Here is a 17500-nt window from a genome sequence, read left to right as displayed (position 1 = left end):
GGACGAAGTGACGATCCCAAGATCACACTGTGCGGAGGGGGTGATCGAACTCGGTTCCCTCTGGGCACAAAGCAAATGCGATACCGCTATGGCACTCACAACAATGTGATTGTTCTACAACTGTGTTTACTCGTTCATTATTACGATATATGTAAGCTTTACGTATGATCAATGCTTCCTGGCCTTTTCTATGTGAGTCAATTACCACGGACGGTCAATACTGCCGTACCCTGAAAAAACACGTATTTAACATTTTGCCCAGAAAAATCACCCTTCAAATATCGATCGGTTAAAATTACATTCAACTTGGCAAACACTCTAAAACCTGAGACTTCTGATGAAGTCCCAGGCTTGAAAGTCTTTGACAAGATGTGGGTCATTCTAATCGATTGATATTTGAAGGACGAGTTTTCTGGCCAAAATTTAAAATATGTGAGGTTTTTTGTCAGAGTAGTGTGAAATAGTGTCCTGGTTTCGTGCCATTGTTTTGCTCACGGTCACGCACCGTAGCGTCTATTGTATTCGCATGTTTGAAGTGCAGAACAATGATTGTACATCGATATTTCTACGATATTTCTAAAAAGGTTAATAAGACAGCAATCCAACCAACATACAAATGACAGATAGAAGGAGATGGTGGAAGATGACTTGTTATTTATTCGATAAAACAGTAATATCGATCAATGATAATTGAAGTTTGATTATTGGTTTTTGTATACAGAGTGAAGTAAAAAGAACAATAACAACCCGCGGCGTGTGGCCACTTGAGAACAAAATTTGCTGTTTTTTTTAAAATCAAATGAAGAAGGAAAACGTACTACAGTCTTAACCATTTACAGGCGGGGCTCAATTGTACATCGCATCTTGCATTTCTCCAAAGAGGGCAATGAGAGTGGTGCCACTCTTTTTTCGTTATCGGACATTATTGGAGCCAGACTTGAGACTCTGTTAGTGCTCTCTTAACTCACTCAACCCTAACACCGACTATATCCGCGGTTTACTCGGGTTAGTTTTACCCCATGCCTATTTATTACATTTTTCTTAGACAAATTATAGGCGTTTTTACTAGTGCCGCGCTGAAGACCGGTCTGGACCGCGGTCCGACGGTCTTTTAGCTGTGAACCGAAGACCGGTCCCAGAGGGGAAGATCGGCGGCGGTCCTCACTTCTTATCACCTTTCAACTAGTGCGGGGCGGTCCTTGCAAGGACCACGGTCCTACGGTCTCGCGCCATAGCCTACTACTTCCCCAGCGATTCGTTGCTTCGGTTGCCTATCTTCCACCAATCACCACCCATCCCACTTAATTAATCGCACCCACCCCCCTTTGCCATACACTAAACGACACAGACGACCATACAGGCAGACGACCACCAACCTCCACTCCGCAAACCGCCCTTTCGTGTGTGAGATGGGGGAACAGGAGGCGCACGCCTTGGACGATTCCATTATACGGGGTGAATTTCAAAATTTACTACACCATAATGATCGCAATGACAATGATCTATGGTGAAGGCATGACCCCTCTTCTCTAATGGGTTATTGTTTGAAATGTATGTGACTACAAAAGATGTGTGTGTTTGTGTGTGTGTGTGTGTGTGTGTGTCGAACCTAGCAAGTAGCAAATCCGATTTTTTGTTTTCTTTTGTCCATCTCTTGTCACCACTCCTTTCTATCGCAGTGTTGTCATTTAAAATAATACAATAATATTAAAATTTCGTTTGGTGTTTTTACTAATCAAATAATATGAGTTTCATTAGTTTCTTCCGTCCAAAAAACCCAGTTATAACGTCTGAATTTTAAAAAAGTCCAATAGAATATTTGGGGACCCCGATAGCTCAGTTGATAGAGCACTCTCTTTATACGCAAAGGGCCAGAGATCGATCCCGGGTGCAGTCGATTTTTTTCTGAATCCCTGTCTACTCAGCAATGAATGGGTAGCTGAGTTTGTTAGATCTGGCGAAAAGTCACCATCGACCCCTCTTATCACCTCATCCACCCCCTCTTATTATAACTTCACGTCTCTCTCTTACTCTTCAATGCTCGCTGCCCTCTAATGTGTGTGTGTGGGGGGGGGGGGGGGGGGGGGGGGTAGGAGTTGCGTGTGTGTATCAACGCCACGAACAACTCGATCAACGCCTTGGGCGATGCCATTATCTCCGTTAATGGGGATAAATTTCAAATTTTATTAAATTATCGAAGTAACAATGAAGTACGGTGAGCAAATAAAGAAGGCATCACCCCTCTTCTCTAATTAGGTTACAATTTGAAATGAGTGTGACTACTCCGTGTGTTTTACTCCTGTAGGCCACGGTTTTCATCGTGTAGCGGTCTTTAACGGTTCAAGAATGAACGATCCCACGCTCTCAAAGGTCAAACCGGTTCGAATTTCCAACAGTCTCTCAGGAATGTTCAATGTCGAAAAGGACCGGTCCTAGGACTTCATTTCATGCGGTCTTCATTTCCCAAGGACCGCAGGACCGTGGTCCTTAAGCTTGCCAAGGACCGCCCCGCACTAGTTTTTACCTTTTGCGCGTTAATGATAGACCGTCGAGTTGAATAAAACTATCTATGTCCATGCTCATTTTTAATACATTTTTTCCAATTCTGAAAAGCAGCAAAAATTTCCAGGATTGAGTGAGTTAATGCCATCGGTTTGGTGACTAGTGTGCGAATATAATAACAACATTAATTATGAGAGATCTTATTTTATAAATTTCAACAGATATTTGGTCTTTCTAATAAAGGGTTGAGAAATTACTAATGAGATATTGTATTCAATGTTAAAAGCCTCTTGACGTAATCACTTTCTACTTTATAATTCTATATAATATTTGATATTGTTATATTCGACTGTTCATAATTATTTACAAATTTGTGGCGTGCTGTTTTAAATTATATAGATAGATAGATAGCTACGAAAGAAGGTTTTAAAAAAAATATTGCCGATCTAATCGTGTTTACTGTGCTTCAAATTCGTAACCTCTCCTTTTAGCTCTTAAACGATAGGATACGATACAATAGTGATAATAATATTAATAATGAAAATGATGATGATGATGATGATGATGATGATGATGATGATGATGATGATGATGATGATGTGATTAGTATTAGAAGATGACTAGATATCTAATGGATCTACAAAAAAAAGCGTACAGACACTATCTCCGGAATTCGAAATAAAAGAATCACAGTGTATTGTAACCTGTAGGATTTTTTAAAAGCATCTCTTTGGTTAAAAATACAATGAACGTTTTATGTCAAAAAAATCTTAACCAAATAAATCAGCTCCATTTTTCAAAGTGAGGAAGACTAAGTTGACAACTGACCTATAACATGAGAATTTCTGGAGATGGCTGTCAGGCCTTAAGTGGGTACAATTGGGAGATGGGTGTCTGTGGCACGGAGACTGGGTTCAGTTACATTGGTTCCTGAGCTAGCATTGGCCCAAGGGATATGTTATGTACGTCCAGTCTTCAGCCCAAGAAGATTTGAAGTGGACGACGAGGGGAATGTTTGGAAGGAATGGATGGAGTTGTTGTTAACCAGTTAACTGTCGGACTCTTGAAAATCATGTATTTAAAATTTGGCCAGAAAACTCATCCTTCAAATGTCGATCGATTGAAATGGCCATTATCTTGACAAAAACTCTCAAACCTAGGACCTTGCGATATCCCAGTTTGAGATTTTTTTTGCCAAGACTAGGGTCATTTAAATTGATCGATATTTGAAGGACGAGTTTTCAGGCCAAATTTTTAAATACGTGTCTTTTCAGAGTACGCAGTTAACTGGTTAAGTATCGGAGTTGGTGTCAGATTGTCATTTCATGTAATCGTCAATGGTGTTGGTGGGATGCTGGCAGGAAGGAAACTTAAACTATTGTCAATGGATGCAGATACCGGTATCGTTGGAACACTTGATACTGGGAAGATTTGACATCGTTTAGTGGTTCTAATATTAAATAAATCGTTCGTAAACAGAGTGCGGTTTTCTGGTAATTCAACTTAAACCAATACTCTCTCTCTCTCTCTCTCTCTCTCTCTCTCTCTCTCTCTATTTTCTTCTCTCTCTCTCTTTAGTTCTTTCTTCACACACACACACACACACACACACACGAATTCATTATAGTGTGTATATTGATATGTTGTCACATATTTTTTGTGGTTGTTCTCTCTTTGTTTTTATCGTTTAAAATAGCCATCTCTTGAAAATTTCTAGTAAGAACACTCAATGCTTTAAATCTGCATTTAATTTTGTTTTAATTCTCGTTTATCTATTTTAATAATCTTTATATTTAATGTTTTACTTTCATATTACTTATATGAGGAAAATTCATTGTCACGTAGTAAAAATGGCCCATTGAATACGACCCTTTCGTGACCGATAAAGAACTTTGGACCAAACACCATCTCTAAGACTGGAAATGTATCTTCAATAACATTATTACCTTTCCATTTCACCCTTTTACTCATCCAGGAACTCCTATTGGAGTCTGCCGGGCTGAGCCCTCACAGCTAAGATTGGTTTGCCAAAAATTGACATTACACTTTTTTTCGTATTGTGCAAGACAACTTTTAATTTATCGATGGAAATAGCTATTCTCAAACTTGTCAAAACGTTTTAAATCTGATAGTTATTTGAAAGGTTTGAGTTAACGATTTTTGACAAGCTGTGAGTCATCTTACTCTTTCGGTTCATGAATTAAGATTTTTGTGGCCAAAATGCAAAAAAAGTTTCCTCCCTTAATACTAGATTTAGTAGTGATGTTGGTAAAAAAAATGGGATATTCATGAATGTCATTTGCTTCCAAATTGTTTTTGAGAGCAAACATAGACACGCAACTCAACATGCAATAGACTCACAGTTGAAATTGTAAAGGAAAATATTGAAAAATCGTCGGAGAACAGGCATTGGTCCAAGGTATAACTTTGAAAAGGTGTATATGACAAAATGCTAGTCAATGCAGATATGAAAATACAAGATAAAATAACCATATAAAATCAATCGTGTGTTGGTCTGATAAAAGGTACCGGATGTGGCACATGCTGTTTTAGAAAAAAAAAAACAAAAGAAGATAGAAGATTATTTTAAAATGGTTAACCCCACGATTTTCAGATGTTGGGCTCTTTGCTTTCATCGATAATTGGTGGACCCTCTCACGATTGTAGTCCCCGATAAACCTCCTAAACTCGAGTTTTAAATATTTAAAATCTAGATTATTTTCTGCACTCAATCAAATATGAATATTGTAAATATGAATTTATATCACTTTTATGGATTTCCACTCAGATATTTGTTCACGAAATATGGTATATATCTAGATGTGAGTGTTACTTTTCAGTTTCCAGGTCAACCTGCATTGACATGATACCGTTTTGTCACGGTGAATTATATATTATGAAACAGTGTCAGATTGTTTTGATTTTATTTGGCAATTGGTGAAGAAGAAGAGAATTCGTGACGCCCTACCTTCCTCTCTTCCGGTTCAAAACTGATTGGAAGTGTGTAACAAGTCCTTGGGACGACTAACAACGAATATCAAATCATAAAGTAGTTTAACTATATATAGTAGTAGAATGTATAGACAGTTTCTTATGATTACGGGGCATAAAAGAGCGAGGGTTAATTACGACCAGTATTTATTTCGGCAAGAAAATAAAATGCTTTCACTCTGAAACTCTGAGAAGATTAGTCGCATTATGTATGTATCCAGTCCTCCAGAAGACTGGCTTTTCACACTTCCTATCAGATTGGAACCAGTATTTTGACATCACACTTTTGTTCCCTATTGCTTACTGACGTTTGTATTGTCTAACAGGCGCCCGAGTCCCCGGACACGTGGAGGGGTGTCCTCAAGACTGATGAACTCCCCCCGGCATGTCCCCAGCCACAGATTGGGATAGACTACATCATGATTCACGTCCCGGACTTTAACAAAACCAGTGAGGATTGTCTCTACCTCAACATTTACGTACCGAAGGTAAGGCTAGTCGGGTATTAGAGACTATAGGAGGCAGAGGGGAAAAGAAAGAAAAAAGGAAAGAAAGAAAGAAAAGAAGAAAAAAAAACAGAGAGAGAGAGAGAGAGAGAGAGAGAGAGAGAGAGAGAGAGAGAGAGAGAGAGAGAGAGGTGCCTTGTCCAAAATTTACGAGCAAAAGCTGGATAAAGAAGGAGAGGGGTTTTAGGAAAAGGAGAGAATATGTGAGGAGGTAGAAGGTATAAAACGGGTGCGAGAAAAAAAAACTGGAAAATTTAGAAGCAAGCAGCCGCCAAGCTATAAATCATACAAGTCTGAAATTATATCACAACCAACCGCAATTATTCAAATTATGTATATAATTTTTCAAATAAATATAGATAATCAAACATTTAAATTCCACGAGTGTTTTAATAAACACACCATAAAAATGCTATATCGAATATTTTGGACGAACTTCTCAAATTTTGATGCGATCTTTCCATCTCTCATTTTGCTTTATGACTAATTTGTGGCATTTCTTCCAATGATCCAATTATTCCTGCTGTCTTGAATAGTGAGTCGATCTCATGCATTTTGAAACTCTATTTGTGTGTAAAACGTTATAACACCCGTAATAAACCAACAATCACCAAATGCTGTTGTCCATAGGATTCAAGTTGGGGTACATTGGAAGCTATTCATCTTTAGAAATAAATCAAATAAGATTTCTGCTCGTAATGAAAATTATGTATCATATTTAGAAGCTAACACTTCTTCCAGAAACGGTACCGATCGGTCATTTGTTTTTCAACCAGACGCGGCAACTTCTTACACTTATTGTAATACTGCACTGCCAAAACAAGACGCAAATTTGGAAACTTTCAATATCGTGATTTTTATAGGAGTTTGCTATGACCGGCATAGTTTCTTAACCAATAAATCATTTTGCCTTTAAAATGTCTCAAATTAATTCAAGGTTTCGATCTTGTTGTTTTGAAATTTTCAAATGTTTTTGGTCTCTACTTCGTACTGAACTAGCGTCGTAATTTTTCCAGTTTTTTTTTTTCTCGCACCCAATACAAATATCAAATCCCGCTTTGAGCATCTCTTTCCTTCCCATAATTTGAGCAAAATACATACCCCCCCCCCCCCGCCCAGTGCTTACTTTGCGTAATACACAGCGTATGGCGTCCGTTTTATTTCTTTAGTTTTCTTATGAAATAGACCTTTTTTAAAAAAATCCAAATTTCCCATTGTAAAGGATTTTCATTGATTTTTATTTGATTCATATACATTTTTATCGATAGTAATCTTTTCGTATCTTAAAATTTTCGAATATTGGCTCCTGTACCGTCATAGCTACAGTAAACTATATCTAAAAATCAACTTACTGACCTATAATTCATGTCATAGTCGATATCTAAATATGAAACTAGATTATGTGATCAGCTGGATTAATTAGCATTATGAGATAAATAATCTTGTTTTAAGCCGGTGTCCATAAAAACCTCAGGAAAACCTGGCATATCACGAAAACGTTTGCGTCATTGCAATCCGTAGGCACGATTCTAGAACTTCCTTCAAATTCCCACCGTGTCTCGCAATTAACCAGTACCAGTTATCATTGCGTAATCTGGAAAAACTCGTATTTTTAAAATTTGACCTGAAAACTCGTCCTTCAAATTATATCCGTCGAGTTAAATGACCCTCGATTTGCCCCAAAAAAATTCAAACCTGGGACTTCCGCGAAGGCTTCCAGGGGGCCGGCCCGATAGTTCAGTTGGTAGAGCATTCGCTTCACACGCAACGCGACTGAGATTGATCACGGGTACCATCGAGATTCTTTATGACTTCCCCCCCCCGCCCCCCCCCCCCCCCCCCCCCCCCCTCCCCCGGTCCACCTAGAAGTGATTGGGTAGAAAAAGTACTTAACAATTGACTAGTGTCCTATCCAAATGATAGCAAGTTATTGCTATTGTCTGTTTCACGGTATAGAAATTGAGACAGACTCAGGCTCATTGGCAACAGTGACAACTTGTCTTATTGTACCAAAGCACAATTTTCCTCCATTTTTGACCCACGTCGTCAACGTGGTATTATGTTGGAATGTGCTAGATGAAGACAATTGGGTTTAAAGTCAAAATATTCAAAATTTGGACATTTTTATTTCTTTCAAATTAATAAACGACAATCACTACTTTTTTTTTGTCTTCTTATAAATTGAATGACTAGGACAAACATATGAAGGAATGTTTAAAAGCAAAAAGTTAAGCACAAATTTCATGATTAAGCATCAGATTCGGAGTACTATATTACTATTATTATCATCTTTATTATTATTATATTATTTATTATTATTATTATTATTATTATTATTATTATTATTATTATTTATTATTATTATTATTATTATTATTATTATTATTTATTATATTATTATTATTACTTATTATTATTATTATTATTATTATATTATTATATTATTATTATATTATTATTATTATTATAGTAGTAGTATAGTAGTAGTAGATAGTAGTAGTAGTTTAGCAGTAGTAGTAGTAGTAGTAGTAGTAGTAGAGTAGTTAGTAGAGTAGTAGTAGTAGTAGTAGCATAGTAAGTAGTAGTAGTAGTATAGTAGTAGTAGTAGTAGTAGTAGTAGTAGTAGTAGTAGTAGTAGTAGTAGTAGTAGTAGTAGTAGTAGTAGTAGTAGTAGTAGTAGTAGTAGTAGTAGTAGTAGTATTATAGTGTTACATGGAACATAACACTGTTCCTAGACGATTGGTCATGTCTCTTTCCAAACATATCTTAATTTTCCCATATTATTATTATTGATCGACGGTGACGAACTTGGACTTGTAAAAAAAGAATAATGAAAGTCTCAAATCCTAATCATTCGAAATTTGAAGTGAAAGTAAAGAAGCCTCATAAATTTGATCATGTTTTGACTTTTACACATTCTGATCACAAGACATATGGAAAGTTCTAGCCAGCATGAAGAATAAGAAGTTATGATTTTCTTTGTTTAGAACCAAGATGGCCGCCGTTGCCGGGCGGCGTGACATCAGACTACTGAATCCAATTACTCCTAATGAGTTAGGTGGTTGACCCAAAAGTGACCCTTCGTATGGTACTGGGTCGATGTGAACCAGACATCAAAATGAGGAGAGCGGTATTTTAGTTTGCTTTGTTTCATTTTTAATTTTCTGACCTTACCGCTAAAAATATAAAATATGCGTTCTCTGAGTAAGGCGCTTTGAGCACGTTTAGTGGATCTTGCGCTATATAAAAAGCTCATTTTAAAAATAATCTAATTAGTCTCACAAACTTGGAAGACCACCTTATCCGGCTGGTACGCAATGCACGGAACGTGATTATGGTAGAATCCCGTAATAAAGACAACAATATTGACAAGACGGAAGTAAACGCGACATAATTTGAGGTAATTCGCTATAGCATAATAGTATCAATATATTTTCACTCCAACCCAACCAAGGACCCTTTCCCAAACAACCTTTATAAGACCTGTGTTGCTATCAAAACAGCCACTGGTCGGATTAATTTCATTTTGACAGTTAGCGACGCAATTTCCGCCGGTAAACGAAAGAAAATTGATTCACATTTGAAAAGGTCGTGTGGGTGGATTCGGGCGAAAAGAAAAACATAGATGATGCAATGGATTGGTTTATCCAATATTGTGTGGGGTTACAATGGTGCTGGCGATTATGATGATAATGATCATGATGAAGATGATCATAATAATGATGATGACGATGATGATGATGATGATGATGATGATGATGATGATGATGATGATGATGATGATGATGATGATGATGGTAATAATAATAATAGTAATAGTAATAATAATAATAATAACAATAATAATAATAATAATAATAATGATAACTATGATAATGATAATATATTAATAATAATAATAATAATAATAATAATAATAATAATAATAATAATAATAATAATAATAATAAAAATAAGACACTCACGGGTCCCTGATCCGAGTCACGCTCTGGCTCCTAGGAAAAGACTCTTTTCCTACACATGCTTTCATCGAACACAGCTTACAATGCGTATCCTGGCTGTCACAGCGCTATTTGCACGAAAACGTCATTTCTCGTCCTACATGAAAAGTGTTATTGTTGGCTTGGGACTCTTTTGTAAACTGCTTTGAGCACATTTAGTGGATATTGCGCTTTATGAAATCTCGATTATTATTTTTTAATTCTCCAACTCGGTTTATTATTGTTGGTTCTCAATGTTGAGATAAAAAAATTGGAGAGCGTCTTTTAAAAAAATAATTCTGTGACGATAAATATCTACAAAGAAAAAAAAAATAGCTCAGTCTAATTATTTTTTCTTTCTTTTTTTTTTTCCACTTTGTAGGCATTCTCATCAAAGATTAAAATCAAGGTGTATACACAGAGATTATGCGGGGAGAAAAAGATAATTTGAGGATATAGTCTAAGTTGTCTCAAATTAATGTCCAATTATTACAAAATTAGAGGCCCAAGGAGATCATTCACGAGATGGTATCACATTTTTAAAATGTTTTTTTAATTAAAAAAAAAAAATTTAAAGAAAAGTAGACGTAAGCTAATTGAGATTTTGAAGAAGAAAAAAACAACGCTGATTTGTAATGTCTTCTAGTGTAAAAGGTAAAAGGGTTTTGATCAGTACAGCGTGGTAGTAAATCATTTAAATCAGTATGTGTAGAATTTGACACTTTAATTAGCCCTTGACGAGCTGTCAATTAGATCACACCGAGTAGGTCAACTGAGTATAGATAGTATGCAGATGACGTCACTCGGGCCTTTGTTATTGTTTTTGCCATCCGCGTTTGTGAGTTGTTCTCACTACACTGTATTAACCATACTATAAAAGTTCATGGTTACACAGAGTTTGTGTGTTGGTCCGTTATACTTCCGGATGGCAATGTTGTGAACTCCTCGGCCAAGCGCATTCTATCTATAGATCACACCAGAGACTGACTCCGACGACCCGCACTGCCGTCCTCTGCCGTCGGGCACGGACAAATACTTAGAATAAAGGGAAGAGCTGCTAGACCAAGTTCGAAAAAAACAAAAAACGGCAGAGGACGTGGGTGCTTGGTATGGGTAGGTCTAACGGCTCTTCTCTTTATTCTTAGTATTTTGTCCGTGCCCAACATCTTTATCCGGAAGACGGCAGAGGACGGCAGTGCCAGGTGGTCGTCGGAGTCAGTCTCCGATGTTGGCTATACTCAGTTGACCTACTCGGTGTGATTTAATTGACAGATCGTCAAAGGCTAATTAAAGTGTCAAATTCTACACATACTGATCTAAATGATTTACTACCACACTGTACTGATCAAAAACGGGTCGTTGGAGTCAGTCTCCGGTGTGGTTTAGCCCTTATACGATAAAAATTGAATATCGTTAGTTTTCATGTGTTTTACTGTACCTGATTGCCATCAAACGGATTATAAAAATGATATTAGAAACTTCATTTGACCTGCGCTGTTAACGCTCGGTCGCTAGAGTGAATATTGATACACTCATTAGAGCGGCAATACCCTGGTTGCTGCAGGGCATAGGGGTTATTTGGTTTCTAGTCGCTGCTGTTATTTTGTAAATTGAAACTGTCTAGATCAGTTTTGCTCCAATTTTGAACGAGAATACTTTGAGACTATTCCAAACAAAAATCAGCATCTTTGATTTCGTTTCTCGACAAGTGTACTGTAGAGCACAGATATATTATATGAAAAAAAATTAGAGCATTTGTCAAGGGTAATATCCACCAAACGTGCTCAAAGCGCTTTACAAGGAGTCCCTAGCCAACTTCAACACTTAACAAGTAGAACGTGATATGTGGCTTGTTAGGCGATATTGTAATTTTTTATGCCGACATTGTTAACGGTAAGGTATTCCTCTTAGACCTGAGTACGGTGAGCGAATGTAAGTAAAGAGCCTTTTCCAAGTACTCAACTATGCGCCGCTCAGAGCCGAACTCGAACAATTCCGGACCGAAGGCAAGTGTCATAACACAAAACCATGTAGCTGCACATAATCCTAAATAGAAGAATATTCATTATATCCGTCGATCTTTCTCATTGGTTCTTTATTTAATTTAAGAAAAAAAAAAGGGGGGAAGAGAAAGAGAGAAAGAGGGGGGGGGGAGAGAGAGAGAGAGAAAGAGAGAGAGAGAGAGAGAGAGAGAGAGAGAGAGAGAGAGAGAGAGAGAGAGAATGCGGCATGGGCTTGCATTCATTATTTCCAGCAAGTCTTTATGAAAGTTTTTGTTTTGAATGTTTTATGTGTGCTCTTCTGTAGGTATTTGAATTTCCCACTATAGCTGATTTGAATTTAGCTTGAAGACGTCATTCAATATGCACTGGGATATCTTTATCTCTTCACCTTACGGCTCAATTTACCTTCTGGTTGTAAACCTAACGCCACGAAAATGATGATAACGATAATAATAACTCTTTTTTCTCATGTGGATGTCAAAATGTAGGGTGATCCTCCATAAAAAAGGCTACTACGACATAATGATGATGATGATGATGATGATGATGATGATGATGATGATGATGATAGATGATGATGAGTGATGATGAATATGATGATGAAGAGAGAGATGAAGAGAGAGAAAAGAAAGAAGAAGATGAAGGAGAAGAAGAAGAAGAAGAAGAAGAAGAAGAAGAAGAAGAAGAAGAAGAAGAAGAAGAAGAAGAAGAAGAAGAAGAATACTTTCTGTCAACATGATCCCTTTCCGATCACTCATTACGCTACACGCAGAAGCCATGAGATGCATATAAAATATATTCGACCCAAAACTGATCAATTTGATGTATCCTCGTACGCTGCAGTTGTATATCTCTATACCCTGTATTATGACATTTTCAAGGAGCCTGATCGAATGAGGCGATTCATTGCGAGATGGGAGACCCAGGGAGTTATTTGGTTTCTAGTCGCTGCTGTTATTTTGTAAATTGAAACTGTCTAGATCAGTTTTGCTCCAATTTTGAACTAGAATACTTTGAGACTATTCCAAACAAAAATCGACATCTTTGATTTCGTTACATGAAAAGTGGCAGGCAGTATATTATTGTTGGGTTGTTTTCTATAGCCAAGAAAAATGTCATTGCTGTTTCAATAGTTTGACTTACTGGTTTAATAGCCACGTGTGTGTGTGTGTGTGTGTGTGTGTGTGTATCTTAAATACACACACACACACAACACACACACACATGCATAACTATAAATTTAATACAGGACTTTTCCATTCACACACACCTTACTCGATGCTCCCTTTGTTCCCCCAGCAAACTATAAATAACCAAATATCCATTTCATACGCATGTTAACGCCCTTTTTTGTACTAGCGCTCTAATAAGATATGTCACTGCTATAGTCAATTTGATTCAATAGTCTGATGTCACGTCGCCCAGCAACGGCGGCCATCGTGGTTCTCAACAAAGAAAATCGTTACTTTTTATTCTTCATGCTGCTGGAACTATTCATATGTCTTGTGATCAGAATGTGTAAAAGTCAAAACATGATCAGATTTATAGTGGTTTTTTTTTACTCTGGATACGCTTTTATGCTCGTCGGATAAATATTTCATAAGGGCGTCCGCCATTGTTCCAATAGTTTAGAGCCAGTTACTAAGTTACCATGCGTCATTCCGAGGGAAGTGACGTTACGACTGTTGAAGCCTATTACTCATCCACACATAACCCTAGTGTCGTTACACATATAGAATGCCTTGCCCCATCATTATACATATAGAATGCCTTGCCCCATCATTATACATATAGAATGCCTTGCCCCATCATTATACATATAGAATGCCTTGCCCCATCATTATACATATAGAATGCCTTGCCCCATCATTATACATATAGAATGCCTTGCCCCATCATTATACATATAGAATGCCTTGCCCCATCATTATACATATAGAATGCCTTGCCCCATCATTATACATATAGAATGCCTTGCCCCATCATTATACATATAGAATGCCTTGCCCCATCATTATACATATAGAATGCCTTGCCCCATCATTATACATATAGAATGCCTTGCCCCATCATTATACATATAGAATGCCTTGCCCCATCATTATACATATAGAATGCCTTGCCCCATCATCCAACGCCGGTGCCGGAGCTTTGCGATTAATGCCACATATTCGGTCATTGACTACACTCGTCATAGCTTGAATCTATGAGAAAATATAATTGAACTTTAATTGAGATTTTATATAGCGAAGTATCCAATAACGTGCTAAAAGCGCTTTACAAGGGGTCCCTGTCCAAGAGCAACATTTAACATTTAGGACAGGACATGATAACTGTAAGGCGATATAAATTTATTTGTTTTCGGACAGAGATAACGCTGTTTACGGCCAGGTAATCATTTTACAACTGAGTACGATGAGAGAATGTGAGTAAAGAGCCTTTTCCAAGGATTCAACTATGCGCCGAGCGAGGCTCGAACCCAGGACCTTCCGATCCGAAAGCGAGTGTCATACCACAAGACCACATAGCCTAGTGTGGTTATGCATGTAAAATACCTTGCCCCATCAGAACACGTTGGTGCCGGAGCTTTGCAATTAATGCCACATATTCGGTCGTTGGCTACGCTCGTCATAGCTTGAATTCATAAGAAAAGACAAAAGACAAACACCGTCAAGTTGAGCCACTCACGCCACCTTTATGATATGAAATGCCTACAACACCCCTGGGATATTTGTCTAGGAAATTTTAATGCAGTCAATTATTTTGAGAGCTTTGATTTTGATGGCATTCAAAATATTTACTCACCTGTCTATCATCGATAACTGAATGGATGGAATGAAAGAAATATATTTTGATAAAATTATACTGACTTATAAATAAATGGTCGGGTGGCTAATGCATTGAAGTTATTCACGCGACTCCCGGGTTGCAAATAACTTGGAAAGAAAACAAACTTGATTAATATTTCTATATACCACGAGAAAAATGAGAAAAATCAAACATAATTTCAAAGAGTTGTCGCCCTGTATTAACATCTACTTTTCTCAACAAAGTTTATTTTTGTTGTTTTTTTTTTTTTTGTTTTTTTTTTTTTTGTTTTTGAGGGATTTTTTGGGGGTTTTTTTGTGGAACGTCATTTAAGCTAAGAAAACATTGCCTTGTGTGGAGAACAAATAAAAGCTCTTAAAGAGAATGACATTATTTCTGAATTAAATCTATATCAACACTTGAATACTTCATCCCAGGTATATAATATTATTTTCTAGCTGAAATTCAACTATTAACATGCAAATCATCCCGACAAAATACCGTTCAGATGCGGTGGGTCACATATAACTCACAGATACCAAGATACGCCGTCTTGACTTCAACCATTATCATATGTCTGTCAGATCAAAGGGTCGCCATGGAGCGGAAAGAAAACAATTCACACAGATATAAATCGAGCTGGGTGTATAGTGAGAATTATCTCATTGTCCTTAGGGAGTTCAAGAATTCCACGCTACGCATAACAGGTGTACTCTCTTGACTTCATCGAAATTTTAGAATAAACACGACAGCTTTTCAATGGTCATATTATTCTTTTATCAGTTTTTCCCTTCTTTATTTGTTCATGAGTCGTTCATAATAATAATATTATGCCGTACGGTACTCTAAGAAACAAAAACATGTATATATCTAAAACATTTTGGCAAGAAAACTCGACCTTCAAATATTCTACCGATTAAAATGATCCTCATCTTGTCATCATCTCTCAAACCTGGGACTTCGCGAAGTACTATTGGCAAATTCTCCTTGTGGATGAATAAGGGGGATTTTTGGTTTCATTTTTATTTACCTGTTAATAGTTTCGTATTTTTTATCAGTTTAATATTAGTTTTACTTTTCGTTTTATGTTTCATCCTGACCAAACATCAGATCATGACGTTTTCTTTCGGGAGCGTACAGCATCATAGTATGTAGAAGTTTTATGTTTAAAACTTTTGACAATTCGATTCAGGAAGAGAAAGCATCTTGGCAAATACTCTCTACCTCGGGACAAATGGAAGACCTCGGGAGTCCCAGGTTTGAGAGTTTTTGCCAAGATGAGGGTCATTTAAATCGATTGGTATTTTGAAGGACGAGTTTTCTGGCTAGATTTTCAAACATGTGTTTTTCCAGAGTTAACGTGTTAACGGCAGTTAACTGGTTAATAAGTGTATTTGTATTGTACTTACGTTTGTATCGATATAAATATAAGTCGAACAAACTATGACGTGAAAGACATTTTGTGTTTCCGTTGCTTTGTTTAATCTCTTGCCAGGAAGTTTGGGTCCGTGTCATGACTAGTGCTAGGGAGATTTGCAGGGGGATCCCCACGCATACATATAGACATGTGAAGGGAAGAACTAAATAAGAAATAATCTGATTGATTTTGGTTTTTTTATTTATTGTTGAGAAAAGAAGAGAGATGGAGAGAGGATATAGATGGATGGGATGGTGATCAAATATTGAAATATTGAATGAAGAAGGGTGGAGAGAAAGAGGATGGTGGCCGAGAGAGAGAGAGAGAGAGAGAGAGAGAGAGAGAGAGAGAGAGAGAGAGAGAAAGTTAGAGAGAGAGAGATAGAGAGAGAGAGAACAAATTATATTGAGGAGACAAAACGTAAGGGAGCCAATAGGAACTGGTCGGCTTGAACATGTTGTCGGTTGCAGAGGTGCAAATTTACTTCTCAAGGAAAAAAAAATACAATTTGTTTCATTTTCGGAAGACCACAACACCCAACGATGGGTTGAAGTTAATGCCAGCCCATTCACCGCGACGACAAATTAGTGGATAAACATCAAAGAACTCGTCTATATACTGTGGAGCACAAATAACAAGACATTTTTAAAACGCTAGTTTATTTATTATACTATTTGGTACCATCTTTGCCTTATTGGATGTATGTGATGGTGTCTGTGTTAAGTATCGGAAGGTAAATGTTGCTGCTCGAAACTTGAAGAAATAAATAACAATGTGAAATTAAATGTAAGCTTCAATTTAATATACGAAACAGATAAATAACCAGGATGAATGAAACACTACAGACGAATGAGATAATGTGGTAGTAGCGTTGTTAGGGTACAGCTCGACGTGTACTAATTTGCAGGTCTGATAACTCAAATTGTTATGGGCTCATTGTGGTCATGGAAATATCTCAAACCAAGACAAAACATTGTCCATTACAACAATGATGAAACAAGCCCATTATTGCGCTCGGTTATCAGACCTACAAATAGGCGCACGGTACGGCTGGAATATATATATATATATATATATATATATATATATATATATATATATATATATATATATATATATATGTATATATATATATGTATATATATATATGAGTGTTGGTACTTGTAGGTACGAGAGTGCTCGATAATTTAGGTTAGAGTATATGAAAATAAATTAATTAACTCACGTATTTTTAAGCCGAACGAACGTTTCCATGTCCTTCATTTCATCAGTCGGAATTGTCCATTACAACAA

The 17500-nt window shown here is 37.0% G+C and overlaps 1 protein-coding gene across 1 annotated transcript in view; it reads left to right on the top strand.

Annotated features, from left to right (window-relative positions):
* LOC144967776 (acetylcholinesterase-like) overlaps positions 1 to 17500 on the top strand; it is a 102740-nt gene that overhangs the window by 34532 nt on the left and 50708 nt on the right. The window contains exon 2 of the mRNA XM_078905409.1: positions 5820 to 5981. Within this exon, the coding sequence (XP_078761535.1) occupies positions 5820 to 5981 (162 nt within the window). The remainder of the gene's footprint in view (positions 1 to 5819; positions 5982 to 17500) is intronic.

Source organism: Berghia stephanieae, chromosome 1 (genome assembly GCF_034508935.2).
Source record: "Berghia stephanieae isolate SIO BIC M18660-M18661 chromosome 1, UCSD_Bste_1.3, whole genome shotgun sequence".
In the NCBI taxonomy this organism is placed as follows: Eukaryota; Metazoa; Mollusca; class Gastropoda; order Nudibranchia; family Aeolidiidae; genus Berghia; species Berghia stephanieae.
This window is presented reverse-complemented; position numbering and strand designations above follow the sequence as displayed.